General features: G+C 49.5%; 1 protein-coding gene across 1 annotated transcript; it reads left to right on the forward strand.

The window, feature by feature from the left end:
* The first annotated feature begins 1,286 nt into the window (after nucleotides 1-1,286).
* Nucleotides 1,287-24,174, forward strand: LURAP1 (leucine rich adaptor protein 1). The gene is made up of 2 exons (XM_077450747.1): nucleotides 1,287-1,552; nucleotides 21,975-24,174. The coding sequence occupies exons 1-2, from the start codon at nucleotides 1,373-1,375 to the stop codon at nucleotides 22,632-22,634; spliced, it is 840 nt and encodes a 279-aa protein (XP_077306873.1). The 5' UTR covers nucleotides 1,287-1,372; the 3' UTR covers nucleotides 22,635-24,174.

Consider the following 24,174-nt stretch of genomic DNA (forward strand, 5'->3'; position numbering starts at 1 on the left):
TAGGGAAGCGATGTATTCGCTTTCCTAACACACCAATGAGTAATCAGTGAATGCACAGCAGTGCGCCCGCTGTTTACCCTTTTGGAAGCCTATTAGAGCCCATGGCTCTAATCAGGCGCTTCCAAAGAAACCCAGCCGCTGTAATTCAGATGCCGGGCGCCCGACAAGGGGCCGGGCACAGCAATAGGGGGCGGCAGCGGTGACAATAGATAGATTCATGCAATGCATGAATCTATCTATGCCAGAGAGCAAATGACAGGAGAGGGGGCTGGCACTCCTGCGTCTTTATGGACGCACCGCCACAGATACAATGTATTGGGAGGGGTGATAATATTGGATACAATTTATTGGGGGGGTGGTAATATTGGATACAATGTATGGGGGGTGGTAATATTGGATACAATGTATTGGGAGGGGGGGTGGTAATATTGGATACAGTGTATGGGAGGGGGCTGGTAATATTGAGGGGGACGGTAATATTGGATACAATGTATGGGAGGGGGTGGTAATATTGGGAGGGGGGTGGTAATATTGGATACAATGTATTGGGAGGGGGCGGTAATATTTGATACAATGTATTGGGAGGGGGGCGGTAATATTTGATACAGTATATGGGAGGGGTGGTAATATTGGGAGGGGTGGTAATATTGGATACAATATATTGGGAGGGGGCGATAATATTGGATACAATGTATGGGAGGGGGCGGTAATATTTGATACAGTATATGGGAGGGGTGGTAATATTGGGAGGGGGCGGTAATATTGGATACAATGTATGGGAGGGGGCTGGTAATATTGGATACAATGTATGGGAGGGGGCTGGTAATATTGGGGGGGCGGTAATATTGGATACAATGTATGGGAGGGGGCGGTAATATTGGATACAATGTATGGGAGGGGGCGGTAATATTGGATACAATGTATGGGAGGGGGCTGGTAATATTGGATACAATGTATTGGAGGGGGCTGGTAATATTGGGGGGCGGTAATATTGGATACAATGTATGGGAGGGGGCGGTAATATTGGATACAATGTATGGGAGGGGGTGGTAATATTGGGGGGGGGCGGTAATATTGGATACAATGTGTGGGAGGGGGCGGTAATATTTGATACAATGTATGGGAGGGGGGTTATTGGATACAATGTATTGGGGGGGGGGCGGTAATATCAGATACAATGTATTGGGAGGGGGGTGGTAATATTGGGAGGGGGCGGTAATATTACATACAATGTATTGGAGGGGGGGTGTCTCTCTCCTCCTCGTCTCTCGGGCGCCCCTCTGGCCGCTCTCGGTATTGCACTCTGGGATCTCGGAGCTCCGGGCCGGCCGGAGTCTCATTCCTGCAGCTGGAGGGGCTCCGGTTGGCGGCGATGGATCCCCCCGATCCTCCTCCGGATCTCCGCGATGTGGAGACCAAACTGGGCCGGAAGACCCCGGAGGGATTACTGAGGGGCCTGAGAGAGGAGTCCGGCCCGCCCGGGGGCCGCAGGATGGACAACCCCGAACCGGGAGAGCTGGGAGACAAAATCCGACACCTGCGGGGGGAGATGGTGAGTCCGGGGGGGGGGGGGGGGGGGGTATTATATATATATATATATATATATATATAGTGAGTGGTGTATATATAATGTATTCTGTCTATAAATAGATATGTATGATGAGAGGAGGAGAATATATCACCATCTGTATCATCCAATATATAGATCTCTATATAACCCCTGTATATACCCAGCTCTATATAACCTCCTTTATATACCCAGCTCTATATACTCTCTTGTATATAACAAGCTCTATATACCCCATATATATCCAGCTCTATATACTCCCTCTATATATACCCCCGTATATAACTAGCTCTATATATACACCCGTATATAACTAACTCTATATCCCCCCTCTATATATACCCTCGTATATAACCAGTTCTATATACCCCCGTATATAACAAGCTCTATATACCCCCTCTATATATACCCACCGTATATAACCAGCTCTATATACCCCCGTATATAACAAGCTCTATATACCCCCTCTATATATACCCACCGTATATAACCAGCTCTATATACCCCCTCTATATATACCCCCGTATATAACTAGCTCTATATACCCCTGTACATAACTAGCTCTATATACCCCCTCTATATATATATATATATATATATATATATATATATATATACCCCGTATATAACTCGCTCTATATACCCCCTCTATATATACTCCCGTATATAACCAGCTCTATATATACCCCCCGTATATAACTAGCTCTATATACCCCCTCTACATATACCCACCGTATATAACCAGCTCTATATACCCACCGTATATAACCAGCTCTATATACTCCCTCTATATATATATATACCCCCGTATATAACTAGCTCTATATCCCCCTCTATATATACCCTCGTATATAACCAGTCCTATATATACCCACCGTATATAACCAGCTCTATATACCCCCTCTATATATACCCACTGTATATAACCAGCTCTACATACCCCCCGTATATAACCAGCTCTATATACCCCCTCTATATATACCCCCATATATAACTAGCTCTATATACTCCCCATATATAACCAGCTCTATATATACCCCCCGTATATAACTAGCTCTATATACCCCCTCTATATATACCCCCATATATAACTAGCTCTATATACCCCCTTTATACATACCCCGTATATAACTAGCTCTTTATACCCCCTCTATATATACCCCCGTATATAACTAGCTCTATATAACCCCTCTATATTTCCCCCCCGTATATAACTAGCTCTATATACCCCCTCTATATATACCCCCTGTATATAAATAGCTCTATATACCCTCTCTATATACCCCCGTATATAACCAGCTCTATATATACCCCCGTATATAACCAGCTCTATATATACCCCCGTATATAATCAGCTCTATATACCCCCTCTATATATACCCACCGAATATAACCAACTCTATATACTCCTGTATATAGCTAGCTCTATATACCCCCTCTATATATACCCCCGTACATAACTATCTCTATATACCCCGTATATAACTAGCTCTATATACCCCCTCTGTATATAACCCCCATATATAACTAGCTCTATATACCTCCTCTATATATACCCCCTGTATATAACTAGCTCTATATATACCCCCTGTATATAACCAGCTCTATATATACCCCCTCTATATATAACTAGCTCTATATACCCCCTCTATATATACCCCTGTACATAACCAGTTCTATATGTCCCCTCTATATATACCCCCCGTATATAACCAGCTCTATATACCCCCTCTATATATACCCACTGTATATAACCAGCTCTATATACTCCCGTATATAGCTAGCTCTATATACCCCCTCTATATATACCCCCTGTATATAACTAGCTCTATATACCCCCTCTATATATACCCACTGTATATAACCAGCTCTATATACTCCCGTATATAGCTAGCTCTATATACCCCCTCTATATATACCCCCTGTATATAACTAGCTCTGTATACCCCCTCTATATATACCCACTGTATATAACCAGCTCTATATACTCCCGTATATAGCTAGCTCTATATACCCCCTCTATATATACCCCCCGTATATAACCAGCTCTATATACCCCCTCTATATATACCCCCTGTATATAACCAGCTCTATATACCCCCTCTATATATACCCCCTGTATATAACTAGCTGTATATATAGGGCCTGGTGCTGAGGATTTTGGTGGGCTTTTTATAAAAAAAAAAATACAATTTTTTGTTATAACAAATTCTAGAGAGAGAGAGAGAAGGGTAAGGGAGGGGGTGAGAAAGAGGGGGGATGAGTGAGGGGTAAGGAGGGGGAGATGGGAGGGGCGTTGGGTGAGAGGTAAGGGGTAAGGGAGGGGGATGAAGGAGGGGGGATAAGAGAGGGGTAAGGGAGGGGGGGGTGAGAGAGGATGCAGATGAGCATGTGTGGGAGTGACAGCAACGCAACCCAGCCAAGGTAAGTGGCCAAAGTCACAGAACCCGGAAGAGAGACTGAGTGACGATGGACCCGCTGGACTGATCACACTGCAGCACTGGAGGGGTCAGGACAGGTAAGTGTACCCTAATGTGCTAATATGCTGTACATACTTGTACATTATGGCATAACCTACCCCAGGGCCTCTATAAAGTAGTAATGTTAGTGACATTTACTACCACTTTAATATCCCAGGAGCCTCTCATGGGGCCCCCATTGACCCGATGCCCTTGGGCAGTGGCCAATTGCCAACATTTCAAAACAATTTTCAGGAACATTTTTTTTCCAGTGGTATATTTGGAGTAGCTGCCACCCCCCCCCCGTGTTCCTCTATACACCCCCCCCCCCGTGTTCCTCTATACACCCCCCCCCCCCGTGTTCCTCTATACACCCCCCCCCGTGTTCCTCTATACCCCCCCCCCGTGTTCCTCTATACACCCCCCCCCCGTGTTCCTCTATACACCCCCCCCCCGTGTTCCTCTATACACCCCCCCCGTGTTCCTCTATACACCCCCCCCCCGTGTTCCTCTATACCCCCCCCGTGTTCCTCTATACCCCCCCCCCCCGTGTTCCTCTATACCCCCCCCCCCCGTGTTCCTCTATACCCCCCCCCCGTGTTCCTCTATACCCCCCCCCCCGTGTTCCTCTATACCCCCCCCCCCCCCCGTGTTCCTCTATACACCCCCCCTGTGTTCCTCTATAAATCCCCAGTGTTCTTTTCCCCCTCCCCGTGTTCCTCTATACACCCCCCAGTGTTCCTCTATAGACCGCCCGTGTTCCTCTATAGTACCCCCCGTGTTCCTCTATACATCACTGTAGTAATCATAGAATGAAATAAATACTAATATTGGGGCAGAACAAATCTGAGGACTGAGAAGATTTCCTTTAGTTAAACTAACAAAGTGTGCCCATTCCAGAGCATCACCATTGAGGATATTCAATATAAGTTTAAAGAACTGTTTTTGTAGGTAAGAGGCACAGGAGAGGAGTATGGATGGTATAAAAAGTGAGAAGTATGTGCAGGGGAGGGAGAGGAGTGTGGAGGGTATGATAGTAAGCAGTATGTACAGGAGAGGAGTATGGAGGGTATGACAATGAGCAGTATGTACAGGAGAAGAGTGTGGGTGGGGTATGACAGAGGGTAGTATGTACAGGAGACAAGTGTGGAGGGTATGACAATGGGCACTATGTACAGGAGAGGAGTATGGAGGGTATGACAATAGGCACACGTACAATGGGCACATGTACAGGAGAAGAGTGTGGGGGGTATGACAGTGGGCAGTATGTACAGGAGAGGAGTATGGAGGGTATGACAGTGAGCAGTTTGTACAGGAGAGGAGTGTGGAAGACATGGCAGGTGGCAGTATGTACAGGAGAGGAGTGTGGAGAGTATGACAGTGAGCACTATGTACAGGAGAGGAGTGTGGAGGGTATGACAGTGGGCAGCATGTATAGGAGAGGAGTGTGGAAGGGTATTACAGGGGGCACTATGTATAGGAGAGGAGTGTGGAGGGTATGACAGGGGGCACTATGTATAGGAGAAAAGTGTGAGGTGGTCATGGGGGGATATCAATCAGCGGGTGGTGGGGAGTAACTGGGAGTGATATATTTTGGAGTAGGGTCTGCCATCTGCAGGTTGGGAAATGGTCACCTGTGATATAAGTTGAAGGGAGGTGGCTAACATGGGAAGTGGCTGGGGGAGTGACCCGGTTGGCGGGGAGTGATCCATTTGGTGGGGAGTGAGCTTTTTGGTGGGGGGTGACCTGGTTGTTGGTGAGTGACCTGTTTGGTGGCAGGTGACCCGTTTGGCGGGGAGTGACCCGTTTGGTCGGGGGTGACTTGTTTGGGGTCTCCTGGTTGGTGGGGAGTTACCTGTTTGGTGGGGAGTGAGTTTTTTGGTGGGGAGTGACCTGGTTGTTGGTGAGTGACCTGGTTGTTGGTGAGTGACCTGTTTGCTGGGGGGTGACCTGTTTGGTGGCGGGTGACCTGGTTGGTGGTGAGTGACTTGTTTGGTGGGGGGGTGACCTGGTTGGTGGTGAGTGACTTGTTTGGTGGGGGGGGGTGACCTGGTTGGTGGTGAGTGACTTGTTTGGTGGGGGGGGGGGGACCTGGTTGGTGGTGAGTGACTTGTTTGGTGGGGGGGGGGTGACCTGGTTGGTGGTGAGTGACTTGTTTGGTGGGGGGGTGACCTGGTTGGTGGTGAGTGACCTCGTTGGGGGGTGACCTGGTTGGTGGTGAGTGACCTGGTTGGGGGGGGGGGTGACCTGGTTGGTGGTGAGTGACCTGGTTGGGGGGGGGGTGTCCTGGTTGGTGGGGAGTGACCTGGTTGGGGGGGTGACCTGGTTGGGGGGGAGTGACCTGGTTGGTGGGGGGGAGTGACCTGGTTGGTGGGGGGGTGACCTGGTTGGTGGGGAGTGACCTGGTTGGTGGGGTTGACCTGGTTGGTGGGGTTGACCTGGTTGGTGGGGGGTGACCTGGTTGGTGGGGGGTGACCTGGTTGGTGGGGAGTGACCTGGTTCCTGGTTGGTGGGGAGTGACCTGGTTCCTGGTTGGTGGGGAGTGACCTGGTTCCTGGTTGGTGGGGAGTGACCTGGTTCCTGGTTGGTGGGGAGTGACCTTGGTTGGTGGGGAGTGACCTTGGTTGGTGGGGATTGACCTTGGTTGGTGGGGATTGACCTTGGTTGGTGGGGATTGACCTTGGTTGGTGGGGATTGACCTTGGTTGGTGGGGAGTGACCTGGTTGGTGGGGAGTGACCTGGTTGGTGGGGATTGACCCTGGTTGGTGGGGGGGTGACCTGGTTGGTGGAGGGTGACCTGGTTGGTGGGGGGTGACTTGGTTGGTGGGGGGTGACCTGGTTGGTGGGGAGTGACCTGGTTGGGGGGGTGACCTGGTTGGGGGGGTGACCTGGTTGGGGGGAGTGACCTGGTTGGTGGGGGGGAGTGACCTGTTGGTGGGGGGGTGACCTGGTTGGTGGGGTTGACCTGGTTGGTGGGGGGTGACCTGGTTGGTGGGGGGTGACCTGGTTGGTGGGGAGTGACCTGGTTCCTGGTTGGTGGGGAGTGACCTGGTTCCTGGTTGGTGGGGAGTGACCTGGTTCCTGGTTGGTGGGGAGTGACCTGGTTCCTGGTTGGTGGGGAGTGACCTGGTTCCTGGTTGGTGGGGAGTGACCTTGGTTGGTGGGGAGTGACCTTGGTTGGTGGGGATTGACCTTGGTTGGTGGGGATTGACCTTGGTTGGTGGGGATTGACCTTGGTTGGTGGGGATTGACCTTGGTTGGTGGGGATTGACCTTGGTTGGTGGGGAGTGACCTGGTTGGTGGGGAGTGACCTGGTTGGTGGGGGGTGACCTGGTGGTGGGATTGACCCTGGTTGGTGGGGAGTGACCCTGGTTGGTGGGGGGTGACCTGGTTGGTGGGGATTGACCCTGGTTGGTGGGGGGTGACCTGGTTGGTGGGGGTGACCTGGTTGGTGGGGTGTGTGAAATGGATGATGTGTTTCAAGTTTCTTTCACATTTGCAGTAATGCTTACTGCCCTCTGAAAAGTGATCTGTGGTGGATTGCTTTTCAATGAGCGGTATAGCAGCAGCTGATCAGTGGGAAGAATGATTGGTTTGATGGCTCTACCTGGTGGCATTGGAGCTGTCCAGGTTTTGATCTGATGGGAGGTCAGTCGGGCACAGATCAGGGAACTTCAGCACCCTCTGGAGGAACTCTGGTGAGAACATTTGAGCAGATGAGGAGATGATGTGATGGAGACCTCAGTCCTTTGTGGAAGGTGTGCGGAGATTTTTGGGCTCCTCCTGGACATTGGAATGAATGGGCTGTGCAGACATTGATCTGATCTACAAACTGATACAACGTTTCGGAGATGGAGCTCGGCAGGAGATCAGATCCTCATCTGTGAAGGTCTCAGTCCAGCAGAACCGAGTTTGGTCTCTGCAGCCTCGTCTCCGTCTCGTGCCGCGGGTCGCTCTCTGCAGCCTTGTCTCCGTCTCGTGCCGCGGGTCGCTCTCTGCAGCCTTGTCTCCGTCTCGTGCCGCGGGTCGCTCTCTGCAGCCTTGTCTCTGTCTCGTGCCGCGGGTCGCTCTCTGCAGCCTTGTCTCCGTCTCGTGCCGCGGGTCGCTCTCTGCAGCCTTGTCTCCGTCTCCTGCCGCGGGTCGCTCGCTGCAGCCTTGTCTCCGTCTCGTGTTGCGGGTCGCTCTCTACAGCCTTGTCTCCGTCTCGTGCCGCGGGTTCTCTCTGCAGCCTTGTCTCCGTCTCGTGCCGCCGGTCGCTCGCTGCAGCCTTGTCTCCGTCTCGTGCCGCCGGTCGCTCGCTGCAGCCTTGTCTCCGTCTCGTGCCGCGGGTCACTCTCTGCAGCCTTGTCTCCGTCTCGTGCCGCGGGTCGCTCTCTGCAGCCTTGTCTCCGTCTCGTGCCGCGGGTCGCTCGCTGCAGCCTTGTCTCCGTCTCGTGCCGCGGGTCGCTCGCTGCAGCCTTGTCTCCGTCTCGTGCCGCGGGTCGCTCGCTGCAGCCTTGTCTCCGTCTCGTGCCGCGGGTCGCTCTCTGCAGCCTTGTCTCGTGCCACGGGTCGCTCTCTGCAGCCTTGTCTCGTGCCACGGGTCGCTCTCTGCAGCCTTGTCTCATGCCGCGGGTCGCTCTCTGCAGCCTTGTCTCATGCCGCGGGTCGCTCTCTGCAGCCTTGTCTCGTGCCACGGGTCGCTCTCTGCAGCCTTGTCTCGTGCCACGGGTCGCTCTCTGCAGCCTTGTCTTGTGCCGTGGGTCGCTCTCTGCAGCCTTGTCTCGTGCCGCGGGTCGCTTTCTGCAGCCTTGTCTCCGTCTCGTGCCACGGGTCGCTCTCTGCAGCCTTGTCTCCGTCTCGTGCCGCGGGTCGCTCTCTGCAGCCTTGTCTCCGTCTCGTGCCGCGGGTTGCTCTCTGCAGTTGCTGAGGATAAAAGTCCACCGGTTCAGGCTGGTGGTGGGGGTGTAATGGTGTGGGGATGGGGTATCACCGGTTCAGGCTGGTGGTGGGGGTGTAATGGTGTGGGGGATGGGGTATCACCGATTCAGGCTGGTGGTGGGGGTGTAATGGTGTGGGGGATGGGGTATCACTGGTTCAGGCTGGTGGTGGGGGTGTAATGGTGCGGGGGATGGGGCATCACTGGTTCAGGCTGGTGGTGGGGGTGTAATGGTGCGGGGGATGGGGTATCACTGGTTCAGGCTGGTGGTGGGGGTGTAATGGTGCGGGGGATGGGGTATCACCGGTTCAGGCTGGTGGTGGGGGAGTAATGGTGTCGGGGGGAAAACAAATCGTGGACACTGTTTGTAAAAAAAAAAAAAAAAAAAAAATTCTACACCCTTTTTTTTTTTTTTTTTGATAATAATTTTCTTTAACACACTGTGCCCAGAACAATACAATGTGACCTTAGTAACACTCTGAGGAAGTGATGAGGATTTTTTTTTCTTTTTTTGTTACACATTATGATTACATATAGCGGTGAATTTCATTGCTATAATCCGGCATTTTACTGAATGAAATCAATTCATTCAGTTTGTTGTGTTGAGATTAGCTGTGATTGGCCCTGTCTGTACCATGTGATCACTGTGACCAATCACAGCTAGAACCGCAAATGTATACAATCGATGGCTCAAAAGGAAGCCATCCATCGTTTACAACTGTCATGTGACCTGCTGTGATTGGTTAGAGCGGTCACATGGTACCGGCAGCGGGACGGTACAGTGATCCAGTCATCGGACTGCGCCAGTGCGGGGTGCGATACGGGAGGACATCATATGACGTCCTCCCAGACCCAACGAGAGACCATCGTTCACCCATAGGCCAGGCGGGAACTAGTTAAAGTGGAGGGCCACCCTAAAATAAAAAATGGCATTAAAATTCTTTAAAAAATGTAAAAAAAAATTATTTTTTATTTACCTGAAACCGCTGTTGCTAGGCAGTCTTCCTAATCTGCCTCTTCCTATTCCGCGGCGCTTCCTCCTCTTTGGTGAGCGGCCCCGTTGCCTTCGGGGAACAACGGGGGCCCATTCACAAAGCGCAGTGAGACTCGCGCATGCGCAGTAGGAAACGGGCAGTGAAGCCGCAAGGCTCCACTGCCTGTTTCCCTTTGTTAAGATGGCGGCGCCGGCAGTCGATCCAATCTCGGGGCGGCTGACATCACGGGATCGCTGGACAGGTAGGTGTCCTTATTAAAAGTCAGCAGCTACAGAGTTTATAGCTGCTGACTTAAAAAAATTAAAAATAAATAGCGTCCGGAACGCCCCTTTAATAAACCTCTAACCCCCCCCCCCCCCCCCCGCACTCCATCCAAAAAACTAAAGGGAAGTTTTTCCTTTCCATGCACTTTACAGAGAAGAAGTGTTGGACCCTCTGGGAGTTTTTCTTGTCTCTGTGGATTCCCAGGCCTGTCTGGCTGGCACTGCGGGGGTTAATGGCGGCGGCGGGCGCGCAGTTTGTTTAGCCTGTAATACAAGCAGAGGCTTTTCACGCTTTGCATTGTAATCACACAGAGGCCGTCTCACTGGAGCATGGCAGCATATCAGGTTCTTCCTGTCCGTTCCTGGTATATACTACCCCTCCCCCCCACCTGCAGGACTGGGGGCGGGGGAGGGGGGGTGACTGCGACTACCAATATCACTGCGACCCCTACTGAGGTGTCAGACTCCTACAATAGAGATCACCTGAAAGTTTCCCATCAGAGGTGTCCTCACTTGTTACCCTGACTGCACATTGTACAGAAGGGTCTGGATTGGTGATATCAGGACAGAGGAGGGGCTTGAAGCTTGTGGCCCCTCCCCCCTTCACCACCACACGTCACGTTCACCACCCGCCAAGATACTCCAAGGGGCTAAAGAGTCATTTTAGATCTTTATTTACATTAATTCAGAAGATTCTGACATTCCTCTCCAGTTCTGCCCCGGAGCAGGGGTAGGTGACCTTTAGAAAGGCGGAGATTCACCAGAATAACATGAAAGAGATCAAAGATCACCGGGGTTTGGCCTCCTCCTTTTTTTTTTTTTTTTTTCTTTTTCTTGTAAGAATTTAACTGGCAACTAAATAATAAGGGAAATTAAGAGAAAATATAAACAAATGTCACTGCAAAACATAAACTTAGATTACCTTAGGAGTAGACAGTCAGTCACCAGATCCGCCCTTACCACCAGATCCGCCCCTTACCACCAGATCCGCCCCTTACCACCAGACCCGCCCCTTACCACCAGACCCGCCCCTTACCACCAGACCCTCCCCTTACCACCAGATCCGCCCCTTACCACCAGATCCTCCCCTTACCACCAGATCCTCCCCTTACCACCAGATCCGCCCCTTACCACCAGATCCGCCCCTTACCACCAGATCCTCCCTTACCACCAGATCCTCCCCTTACCACCAGATCCTCCCCTTATCACCAGATCCTCCCCTTATCACCAGATCCTCCCCTTACCACCAGATCCGCCCCTTACCACCAGATCCGCCCCTTATCACCAGATCCACCTCTTATCAAGTTCACCCCTTAGCGTCACCATATCCCCCCTATACCACCAGATCTGCCCCTTACCACCAAATCCACCCCTTACCACCAGATTCGCCCCTTACTATCAGATCTGCCCCTTGTAACCAGGTCCACCCCGTGTCATCACCAGATCTGCCCCTACCACCAGATCCACCCCTTGTTATCATAGGATCCGCCCCTTGTCACCACCAAATCTGCCCCTTATTACCACCAGATCTGTCCCTTATCCACAGATCCGATACATTTGATACAAGATATATATTCCTGACGAAGGATCCACCAGATCTGCCTCCTTTCATCACCAGCAGCCTACAACCAGATCTGCACCTTGTCACCATCTGATCTGCCCCATGTCGCCATCAGTTCTGCCCCTTATCACCACCAGATTCGCCCCTTATCCCCAGATCCACCCTTTATTCAGCCCTCCCAGATAAAAGCCTGTCTGAAGGCCCCTTCTTAGCTCCACCCCCGCGGTGCTATTCCTGGGTGGGTACAGACAGACATTGGAGGGGAAGGAAGGAGTTCTGTCCAAATATCAGAGACATTGTCTGTAATATAAATCCCATCAGTGTCATTTCAGTGACAAGGATTCTGATTGGCTGGTGCGGAAGATACATTTGATACAAGGTGCATATTCCTGATGGAGGATGATTATTTTGTTACTTTGAAGCCGATGGGCAGGAAGATGAGAGAGAACGCCTACTGACCTCTGAGAGGCCGGCTGTGGGGAGGGATTGACTCAACAGGAACTTCCTTATGAGCCAGACATTCCTGTTCATGTGGGGGGAGGGGGGGATCATCTGTCTGGGGTGGGAATAATTGGGGCAGATTCTAACCTGTGGGCAGGCAGGCTCTGGGATGCCCAATACATTGGAGAGAGTCAGTGTGGACATCCTGATGAAGCCCACCAATACAGGAGGAATACGGTCTGTGGCTCCATGAAGACTACACTCGGCTCTGCTGGGCATACATGGTTATACCTGAGGGGGAGGAGCTATACAGTCTGACCCGACTTCTATGTGTTCAGCAATGGAAGTTTTCTCTGATTGGTGAGAGGAGGAGATCTTCCCATCTCCAGGGATCAGGGAAGGTCATCTGATGGGATCCTGTACCGGGTGTGCGGCGAGTTCCACCCAAAACAGATTTATGAATGAAAAGATCGCCATTCCCACCTTCAGAGTAAGGAAACCGACCAAAACTGCTCCATACCGCCATGAGGTCTATGTCTGCCCCCCCCCCCCCCAAATACATCAACCTGTTATATCCCTACAGAATATGCCACAGTACAAAAAAATATATACCCGCTGATCCTGCAGGAAATCCATCGACCTCCCAACTTCCTTTACACCTCGGCTGCCCTAAAATCCCAAGCTGTGGTGTCAGCCCTGCCCTGTTCTCCCCTGCTGGACTACAGAACACATTCCCCTCCTCATCTTCATAATCCCCCCCTCAGCTCTATGACCCCACCTCCCTTCACTCCTCCCCCCACCTTATCTAACCCCTCCCTTTCCTCTTCTCCCTAACTCCTCCCTCCTATTCCCTAACACCTCCCCTTTCCTCATCTCCTTTACTCCTCCCATCCCTTCATCTCTATAACCCTATCCCCCTCCTCATCTCATTAACCCTCCCCCTCATCTAACCCCCCCCTTTCCTCATCTTCCTAACCACTCCCCTTTCATCTCCATAACCCCACCCCCTCCTCCTGCCTTTAGCCCTCCCCTCATCTCCATACTCCTCCCTTTATCTCCCTAACTTCTCCCCTCCATCTCCCTAGCTCCTCCCCTCCTTACATCTAAATCATTTTCAGGGTTTGCTCCCCTCCCATAGCAGCTACTTTCTATGTCTCCTCATCGCCATAACCCCACCCCCTACTTATTAACCAAACTCCTCCCCTCTCCTCATCTTCCTAACTACTCCCACTTCATCCCACTAACCCCTCCCCTCTCATTCCCTAACTCCTCCCATCTTCTTTACCCCCTAACCCTTATACCCCCCTCCTCATTTTCCTACCTCCTCCCCTCATCTTCCTAACTACTCCCCCTTCTTCATCCCACCAACCCCTCCCCTCTCATCCCCTAACCCCTCCCATCTCCTTTACTCTTCCCCTCTCCCCTCCCTATTCCTTATACCCTCTCCTCATTTCCCTAGCCCCTCCTCTCTTCTCAACTTCCTAACCACTCCCTGTTCCTCATCCCCCTACCCCCCCCCTTCATTCCCGAACTCCTCCCCCTCATTCCCTAACCCCTCCCCTATCCTTATCTAACTACTCTCTCTTCTTCATCCCGCTAACCCCTCCTCTCTTTCCCTAACTCCTCCCATCTCCTTTACCCCCTATCCCTTACAACCCCTCCTCATTTGCCTAACTCTTCCTACTCATCTTCCTAACTACTCCCCCCCTTTCTTCATCCCACTAACCCCTCCCCTCTCATCCCCTAACCCCTCCCATCTCCTTTACTCTTCCCCTCTCCTTCTCACCCTATTCCTTTTACCCCCCCCACCCCCCTAAGCCCTCCCCTCTCATTCCCTAACTCCTCCTCTCTCATCTTCCTAACAACTCTCCCTTTCTTCATCCCACTAACCCCTCCCCTATCATCCCCTAACTCCTCCCAGATGCCTTACCCCTCCTTCTCATTTCCCTAACTCCTCCCTTCATCTCCATAACTCCCAGCACTCCCCTCCCATACTGACTCCTTGCTGTGTCCGGCTCTTTCGGAGGCTCCATGTTGTCGGTTCAGTACAGGAAGTTGGGATCTCTCTGGATTTCTGGCGGATCTCCGTCTATTTTTCTGCGTTTTTAAAGGATAAAACCTGGAAATGTTTTGCAGAGATGTGCTAAATGCCTTTATTTTAGACATTCCTCCTAAAGGGAAAGTATAGTGCACTATGAGCGCAGTTCATCATTTTCTATGTGACTTTCTTACACATTGGATCTTCCATGTTTTTCTTATTTTAACCACTAGAGGGAGCAAACCTTTACTCTGACTCCGCCTCCCTACTCTATCAGCCTCACAGGGAGTGCATTGTTCTTAGCTGGTTAGCCGACTCATAGACATGTATAGGGAAAATAAAAAACTTTCTTGACCCTCAGGGTGCAATTGAAAGAATTCCTGATTGGCCTCCTGCAGTGGATTTGTGGAGAATTTACTGCACTTTCGTATTTTGTTCTTTTTGGAAGGCAGCTGTCCCTTTTACTTTTCCTGTTGCAGAATATCCCCCCGTCACAGCTATAACTGTAGAGAACCCTTCCCGCAGTTACAGATGAAACCCCCTGCTGTCTAGTCATGAGGCTTCAGACATACTGCTCAGCAGAGATTAGGTTTTTGGGTTGATTTACTAAAGGAGTAGTACACGTTCACCTGTTACTTTCACCTAGTGAATGTTGTGAAGTTGTGCTGATAATCGTCCAATCACATGTGAAAATCCTGTTTTGCATACAATTGGGTGTATGTTGTGAAGGAAGCGCTCCTTAGTAAATGAGCCCCGATGTGTGCTGTCTGTGTGCTTTGTATTGTATATCTTCTGCAATACTTCCAGATGAGCGGAGGATGTCGGCAGCATTGGAACGTTCTCTGATCCTCCCACCGATCTCTTCCCAGCCTCGTCTCTCCCTCCCTGGAGTCCGTCCATGTCCCCTCCGCTGACCCTTCATGTCACGTACACACAGAAGTCTGGAACATCCGAATCCTCCGGGGACCTCAGATTTCTATCTGCTGTGTGTGTTGGGGGGGCGATGGGGTTCCCAGATGTTTCCTATGGTTTGGCTCAGCAGCCAGCGGGATTGGCGGATGGAACAAACAGATGGGAGTTGGAGGGATTATTGTACAGAAGACGTGTCTGTTCATTGTCTGTTATTACCTCTACCAACCATAGAAATCCGGGGGGGCGACACCATCACTGTCCATCACTGTCCACTATTGTCACTGTCCATCATTGTCCATCACTGTCCACTATTGTCATTCTTCATCACTGTCCATCATTGTCCATCACTGTCCACTATTGTCATTGTCCATCACTGTCCATCATTGTCCATCATTGTTCATTGTCATGGTCCATTACTGTCCATCATTGTCCATCACTGTCCATCATTGTCCATCACTGTCTATCAATGTCATTGTCCATCACTGTCCATCACTGTCCATCATTGTTCATTGTCCATCATTGTCATGGTCCATTACTGTCCATCATTGTCCATCACTGTCTATCAATGTCATTGTCCATCACTGTCCATCATTGTCCATTGTCCATCATTGTCATGGTCCATCACTGTCCATCATTGTCCATCATTGTCCATCACTGTCCATCATTGTCCATCACTGTCTATCAATGTCATTGTCCATCACTGTCCACTATTGTCATTGTCCATCACTGTCCATCATTGTCCATCATTGTCCATCACTGTCCATCACTGTCCATCACTGTCCATCACTGTCCATCACTGTCCATCATTGTCCATCATTGTCCATCACTGTCCATCATTGTCCATCACTGTCCATTAATGTCATTGTCCATCACTGTCCACTATTGTCATTGTCCATCGTCCATCACTGTCCATCATTGTCATGGTCCATTACTGTCCATCACTGTCCATCATTGTCCATCACTGTCCATTAATGTCCATCATTGTCCATCACTGTCCATTAATGTCCATCATTGTCCATCACTGTCCATTAATGTCATTGTCCATCGTCCATCACTGTCCATCATTGTCATGGTCCATTACTGTCCATCACTGTCCATCACTGTCCATCATTGTCCATCATTGTCCATCATTGTCCATCATTGTCCATCACTGTCCATCATTGTCATTGTCCATCACTGTCCATCATTGTCATTGTCCATCGTCCATCACTGTCCATCATTGTCATGGTCCATTACTGTCCATCACTGTCCATCATTGTCCATCATTGTCCATCACTGTCCATCATTGTCCATCACTGTCCATCACTGTCTATCACTGTCTATCATTGTCCATCATTGTCCATCATTGTCCATCACTGTCCATCACTGTCCATCATTGTCCATCATTGTCCATCACTGTCCATCACTGTCCATCACTGTCCATTAATGTCATTGTCCATCACTGTCCACTATTGTCATTGTCCATCACTGTCCATCATTGTCATTGTCCATCGTCCATCACTGTCCATCATTGTCATGGTCCATTACTGTCCATCACTGTCCATCATTGTCCATCACTGTCCATTAATGTCCATCATTGTCCATCACTGTCCATTAATGTCATTGTCCATCACTGTCCACTATTGTCATTGTCAACTATTGTCATTGTCCACTATTGTCATTGTCCACTATTGTCATTTTTTGTCATTGTCCATCACTGTCCACTATTGTCATTATTTGTCATTGTCCATCACTGTCCATCATTGTCCATCACTGTCCATCATTGTCATTGTCCATCACTGTCCATCATTGTCATTGTCCATCACTGTCCATCACTGTCCATCACTGTCCATCATTATCCATCACTGTCCTTGTCCATCACTGTCCATCATTGTCCTTGTCCATCACTGTCCATCATTGTCATTGTCCATCATTGTCCATCATTGTCACTGTCCATCACTGTCCACTATTGTCATTGTCCTTGTCCATCACTGTCCATCATTGTCATTCTCCTTCATTGTCACTGTCCATCATTTTCATTGTCCATTATTGTTCATCATTGTCCCTCATTATCATTGTCCATTATTGTCATTGTCCATTATTGTCATTGTCCATCGTATTCATTGTCCATCTTTGTCAGCAAGTGGTTAAATATTATTGGTTAGAAAAACTGAAATATAAACATCAGCAGGAAAATAATAGTTCAGGCCAGAAGGGAAGGAAGGAGTTAATTAGGGCTTATTAGGGTAAATTAAGGTTTAATAAGGAGTAAAATGTTACTTTGTAGCTCTCTATCTCCCTTCTGATCAATGTTTAAAAACAATGTTACTCTGTATCTATCTCCTGTCTGAACAATGTTTATACTGTAAATAATGTTAGTTTATCTCTCTATCTCATGTCTGAACAATGTTTATAAACACTGTGCATGTTTTAGTCCTGTGTTTGCTTAATTCCAACCCAGCTTTGCCCAACTCCCACTCACACCCTCAAGTCCCGCTACCTACCTGCCCTTCTGTGGCCAGTCTTCAGGCCTACCTGAAGCAGCACCATTCTATGCAGCATTTCACTGTGAGCCCAGGCTGTGTAATAACGCCTCCAGGGGGCGAGGTACATGACACCTTCAGGGGCGAGGTCCGCGACGCCTCCGGGGGGGGCAAGGTCCACGACGCCTCCGGGGGGGCAAGGTCCACGACGCCTCCGGGGGGGCAAGGTCCACGACGCCTCCGGGGGGGCAAAGTCCACGACGCCTCCGGGGGGGCAAGGTCCACGACGCCTCCGGGGGGGCAAGGTCTATGACACCCCAAGGGGAAGAGGTCCATGACACTTCCAGGGGTGAGGTCCATGTGGGCGAGGTCCATGACGCCTCCAGTGGGCGAGGTCCATGACGCCTCCAGTGGGCGAGGTCCATGACGCCTCCAGTGGGCGAGGTCCATGACGCCTCCAGTGGGCGAGGTCCATGACGCCTCCAGTGGGCGAGGTCCAGTGACGCCTCCAGTGGGCGAGGTCCAGTGACGCCTCCAGTGGGCGAGGTCCACGACGCCTCCAGTGGGCGAGGTCCACGACGCCTCCAGTGGGCGAGGTCCACGACGCCTCCAGTGGGCGAGGTCCACGACGCCTCCAGTGGGCGAGTTCCACGACGCCTCCAGTGGGCGAGTTCCACGACGCCTCCAGTGGGCGAGTTCCACGACGCCTCCAGTGGGCGAGGATACCCTGAGCTCACAGGAAATGATGCTGGGTGTCATTGAACCAAGACCACACTTTTTTACTGGCATTAAAAAAAAAGCATTGAAAAAGATAAAAGTGAGGTTACGTTTTAGGCAGCCTTCCCTGACATATTAAGTTGGGATCGGATGGGATATAACGCCCCCCAGCAATGATTCCAGTGACTCCTGTATTCAGGCACATTTGTAATGGTGATGAAATAAATGTGCCCTTGTGTTGGGGAAACAATCCGTCCTCCGGAGACTCTTCCTGACCTCCCCAGTGGCGTCTCCATCTCACTTGTCAGCAGATAAATATCGTCATTTTCCATCAGGAGAATCGGATCCGTCTCCATTTCTCATTGATGAGTCCGCTGCGGAACGGTGAATGTGCCCTCAGCAGCCGCCAATTCACAGACATTTACTTTCGTGGTTCCATGTTGGGCAGTGAAAACGCTTGCGCCTGTCGCCATCAGAGCGGTAAACCTTACGTGAATCGGGTTTATTAGAAATAAAGATTAATATTGTTATTATTATTATTATTATACAGCGCCAACAGTTTATGCAGCACTTTATAATATAAAAGGGAGACAATGCAGTTACAATACAATAAAATACAAGAGGATTAAAAGGGCCCTGTACAGAAGAGCTTACAATCTAATGAGGTGGGGCAGGTGGTACAGAAGGTTGTAACTGTGTGGATGAGCTGATGAAAGTTGGAGGCGTGATCGGCTTCCCTGAAGAGATGAGTTTTCAGGGGTTAACCTGAAGGCAGCCAGAGTAGGGGGATAGTGGGACAGGTTGAGGTAGAGAGTTCCAGAGGATGGGAGAGGCTCTGGAGAAGTCCTGGAGACGAGCATGGGAGGAGGAGACGAGAGAGTGGGAGGTCCTGAGAGGAGCGGAGAGGACGGTTTGGGTGATACTTGGAGACCAGGGTCGGTGATGGAGCTCGGGGCAGAGTTGGGAATGGCTTTGCATGTTGTGGTTAGTATTCTGAATATAATTCGCTGAGCGATCGGGAGCCAGTGTAGGGATTGGCGGAGGAGGGGAGTAACAGACACTGAGCAGTTGGTAAGGTGGATGAGTCTGGCAGCAGCGCCCCTGATGGACTGAAGAGGGGATAGTCTATGGAGAGGTGGGGCAATGAGAAGGGAGTTGCAATAGTCAAGGTGAGAGATAACGAGGGAGCGAATGAGGAGCTTGGTGGTTTCATTTGTTAATATGTGAAAATTTCTACAAAGTCATTTCCCCCTTTACTGAATGAGGGTGATAGACCGACGGCGTCCATGGTGTCATGATGTCATGTGACCTGTAACATTGAATGTATTTCCTGTCACCCACCCACCATGACATCATCTCCTCAATCTGCTCTCTAATCCCAGTGAGGTCAGGTCAGAGAATCTCATTCATTAGCAGGCTGGGGGAGGAATGGGGGGGGGGGGGGTCTTCAGTTTAACTGTTTAATTTCTGGTCTTCTGGGAAACCTTCATCTGCTGACCTTGAGGGGATCTGTGCATGTAATGCATCCTAGAGAACGGCCGGGAGGGGCGTAACATACAGGTGTCTAAACATGACCATCGCTGGTTAGATTCCAATTGCCAATTTTCGATGATCTGTTGCTGTAGAGAGGATAAGTAAATACAAATGGGGAATACAAAGTAGATACATTGTATATATATTTACACATTCGCTCCATTGGCTCCAGCATCCAACACCCGCTGTCCCTCTGCAATTAGCGCCCCCCCCCCCTCCCCCAAACAGGGGCTGGTTTACTGCAACCAATAGGCTGTAATTGGCCCACATGGCAGTTTGGGGACTGTTGGCCTTGAACTGTGATCTGGACAATATTTTCTAACATGGTGGCTTTTTATGATTGGTGGCCCCCAAGGACTCCTCAGGGACAGTAATCAAATGTCTCCGGGGGTGCGGCGCTACTGGGTTCTTACTCCGAACTCCGGAATTGAATTCACAGAGGCCCTAGGTCCAATCCCAGTGTCACTCCTTCAATGCGGGTCACGCTGCGGGTTTGGGACACGGTTAAGGCCAAGACGGGGAAGCCCAACAGCTGGTCCCCTGGTACCCCGCTGTGGGGGAACCCGAGGTTGCCCCACTTTAGATCCATTCTGGACCCGGTGTTATGGGCCCGGGGGGTGGCATCAAAACCTTGGCGGATATCACTTCCTCGAATGGGCTACTTCCATTTGATAAACTGAAACAAAGGCATGAACTGCCCAGTTACATGTTCTTTAGTTACATCCAGCTCCGGCACGCTTACCCAGCGCAGTTCCCCCAACCTATTACCCCTGAGGCATGCAGGCCTTACCCAAAGAAAAAAAAAACACTGTCAGCCCTATACGCTATACTAATAGGTCTTGATACCTCTGCCATTTCCCGACTATTCTCCAAATGGAAACGGGACATACCGGAGTTGGAGGATGGGGACTGGGAGGAGGGTGTGCAGCAGTACCTTCCCCTCATGATATCGTCTAGAGACAGATACACTCAGCTTAGGTTCATCCATCAAGCTTACTACTCACCAGACCGTTTGTCTAGGTTCTACCCGGACAGGAGTGGTGTGTGCCCCAATTGCGCCTCGGCTCCAGGCACCTTCTTCCATGTTGTACGGTCCTGTGAATTTCTCCAGATCTTCTGGAGGGAGGTGGTTTCGGACATCAATTCCAAAGGCCAACTTGATGTTCCCTGTGACCCGCTGCCGCTCCAACTGGGTATTGTAGACATGTTACAGGCACCGCAGGCTAAGAGACATTTTGTATTTTACATGGCCTTCTATGCAAGGGGGGCTGTCCTCCTTAATTGAAAGGACCCCTGTCCCCCAACGGTGACCCAGTGGAGGGCTCTGGTAGACGTGGCCTTACCACTCTATAAACTGACATACCTAGGGCGAAAACTGTCCCAAAAAATGTGAAAAAATGTGGGGACCCTTGACCCGTGAGAGACAAACTGTTTAGTCATAAAAACTAGGGGGGGGGGGGGGGGGGCAGGACAGGACTGTCATTTGGTCCAGGCCTCAGTCCGTGTCTAGGACATAATAATAATCAATGGTAATTAATGAATAATTATAATGATAATCAATGAATAATAATAATTAACAATAATCAATGAATAATAATAATTAACAATAATCAATGAATAATAATAATCAATGGTAATTAATGAATAATTATAATGAATAATAATAATTAACAATAATCAATGAATAATGATAATCAATGAATAATAATAATGGATGAATAATAATTATCATTATTCATTGATTATTGTTAATTATTATCAATGAATAATAATAATGGATGAATAATAATAATAATTAACAATAATCAATGAATAATAATAATGGATGAATAATAATAATTAACAATAATGAATAATAATAATTAACAATAATCAATGAATAATAATAATCGATGGTAATTAATGAATAATAATAATTAACAATAATCAATGAATAATGATAATTAACAATAATCAATGAATAATAATAATCATTGATGACCAATGAATACTAATAATCGATGATAATAAATAATGATAATCAATGAATACTAATAATCAATGATAAGTATAATGTGCCCGCGGAGGTCTTTTCCTGCCCCTCACCCTCTCGTTGTTCCTCTCTGTAGGCCTGCCTGAGAGCGATCGATGTTCAGATCCTGCAGCAGCTGCTGGCGGTGAATGAAGGGATCGAGTCGGTGAAGTGGATCCTGGAGGAGAGGGGGAATCTGACCAGCCGCTGTAGTAGTCTGACCAGCAGTCAGTACAGCCTGACCGGGAGCCGGGAGACGTCGCGCCGCGGAAGCTGGAACAGCCTCCAGGACCCCAACGATAAGCTGGACAGCATCTCCATCGGGAGCTACCTGGACACGTTGGCCGACGACATGGACGAGTACAGCCTGAGCATCAGCGAGCCGGTCGTGTCCTCCACCCCGTACCGCCATGGGCTGCCGCCGACCACCAACGAGCAAGATGGCGAAAAACCGAGGGGTTCTCCTTCGAAGGCAGAGCGGGTGGACTATGTGACCTGCCAGGGCACTGCGGATAAAGGTAAAGTCCCCCGGCCGCAGGTCCTCTCCCAGAGTTCCCAGTCTGGACAGACGCCAAACGGGTCAGCCAAGCACACTCCGGAGCCGGACGCCAGACCCGCTGAGGACAAGTCAAAGGTCAGGGAGGCCCAGAACGGCCGGGTGGACGTAGACAAATACAAACTGTCCAATAAGATCCAGCTGGAGTACGACGCGCACTGGCGCTGGGTGCAGTCTCAGGACGATGTGACGTTCTTGTAGTCATGTGACCCGCACGGTTCCTGATCTCAGGGCGGAAGGTTCTGGATTTTCCTCAGAAGCCGATTTACTTGAATCGCTTGTCTGCGCGAAAAGGCCCGGAGAACTTGCCACGCCTTGTTCAAGCCTCGCAGATCTGTAAACAGCGCCAAACCTGTATAGACAGACAATGATTCCCAGCCCTGTGATTGGTCACAGATCGCTTATTTGTATCATTTTTCTGAGATCACTTTAATATATTACAGAGAATGATGAATATAATTTATAGGTATCGATAAATAAATGCACCACCCCAGTGTTCTGACCCCACCCACGAGAAGAAAACAGCCAATAGAAACTCTGCTGCTGCAATAAATATTGAAGGACACATGAAGGACCCCGAAACCTAAAGCCGGACTCTACCAGCCCACCTACTTTTAGTTTTAGAATAAGGGTAGAATGAAATGTAATCTCTGGCTTTTGTTTGTGACTGTGACCCCCACTGAGGGGAATTTTCCTCACTTCCTGTCCCTGTGACACCTGTATAAGAAATGGGGGGGGGGGGAGGTGAGGTTGTCACTGGAACAGACTGCAATAATAACAATATCAGAAGACCGCACCCTCCTTCTCCATCCCTCTTTTTTTTTTTTCTTTTTTTTTTTCTTGTCCCCATTGGAGAGATTTCGAATCACTTCCTGTCCTGCCAGGAAGTGAGGTGAAATGTACCCAGTAGGGAAAGCAAACAGAAATCTGACAGAGGCTCCAACCGTTATGCAAAGGGGTGTCTTTATAAAAAAAAAATTGCATAGCTGTTCATCCAGATAAACTGCATTTAAATTTGTGTGAATGGATAGTAAGCTCTAACAAGCAGGGCCCTCTGATTCCTACTGTATTACACTGTATTATAACTGTACTGTCTGCCCTCATGCTGTAAAGCGCTGCGTAAACTGTTGGCGCTAATTAAAACCTGTATTATAATAATAATAGTGATAATTGAGCTAAATCGATTGTTCTCAGGCTATATTCTCTGCAGTTCGAATGTGTGAATGCTGACAATACCACGCTATAGCCACTAGATGGAGCTAAAGAGCATGCTTGTTTCCGATGATATTCAGCACCATCTAGTGGCTATAAGGTGGTATTTTCCCCATTCACACGCTCGATCTGCAGAGAAGATAGCCTGAGAAGAACATTTGATCTGAAAATTTACATGCAGTTTCAATGGACGGCTATGCGAATGTACATACAGAATTCTCTGTATAATCGTTATGGAGGAGTCTGCCATCTTTCGCCTCTCAGGAATGTATGGAGGGATGGGAGGGGACATGAAGCGGGTGTTTTTACTTCTGCTCTACAATCCAATAAAAATAAAATGCAGTCAACCAATCTGAGTGTGAAATAATAATGAAAATTGTAATATTAATTGCAGACACTGGGGGTTACATTGGGAGCAAAGTGGAATTCCTAGAACCGCCTTCGAGTGGCGCCGTTCCATGGTTCAGTGGGTGGAGACTTGTTTCCAGCTGTTGGCTCTTCTGAATAAAGCATATGATTGGATTTTGAA

This window comes from Lithobates pipiens, unplaced genomic scaffold, assembly GCF_037356315.1.
Source record: "Lithobates pipiens isolate NorthernLeopardFrog02 unplaced genomic scaffold, aLitPip1_a1.2 Scaffold_23, whole genome shotgun sequence".
In the NCBI taxonomy this organism is placed as follows: Eukaryota; Metazoa; Chordata; class Amphibia; order Anura; family Ranidae; genus Lithobates; species Lithobates pipiens.

Bases quoted from the DNA above. Each gene is read 5' to 3' on its own strand.
- LURAP1 (XM_077450747.1), top strand. From the start codon at position 1,373: ATGGATCCCCCCGATCCTCCTCCGGATCTCCGCGATGTGGAGACCAAA. The intron at 1,553-21,974 runs GTGAGTCCGGGG...TCCTCTCTGTAG, and splicing joins GACACCTGCGGGGGGAGATG to GCCTGCCTGAGAGCGATCGA.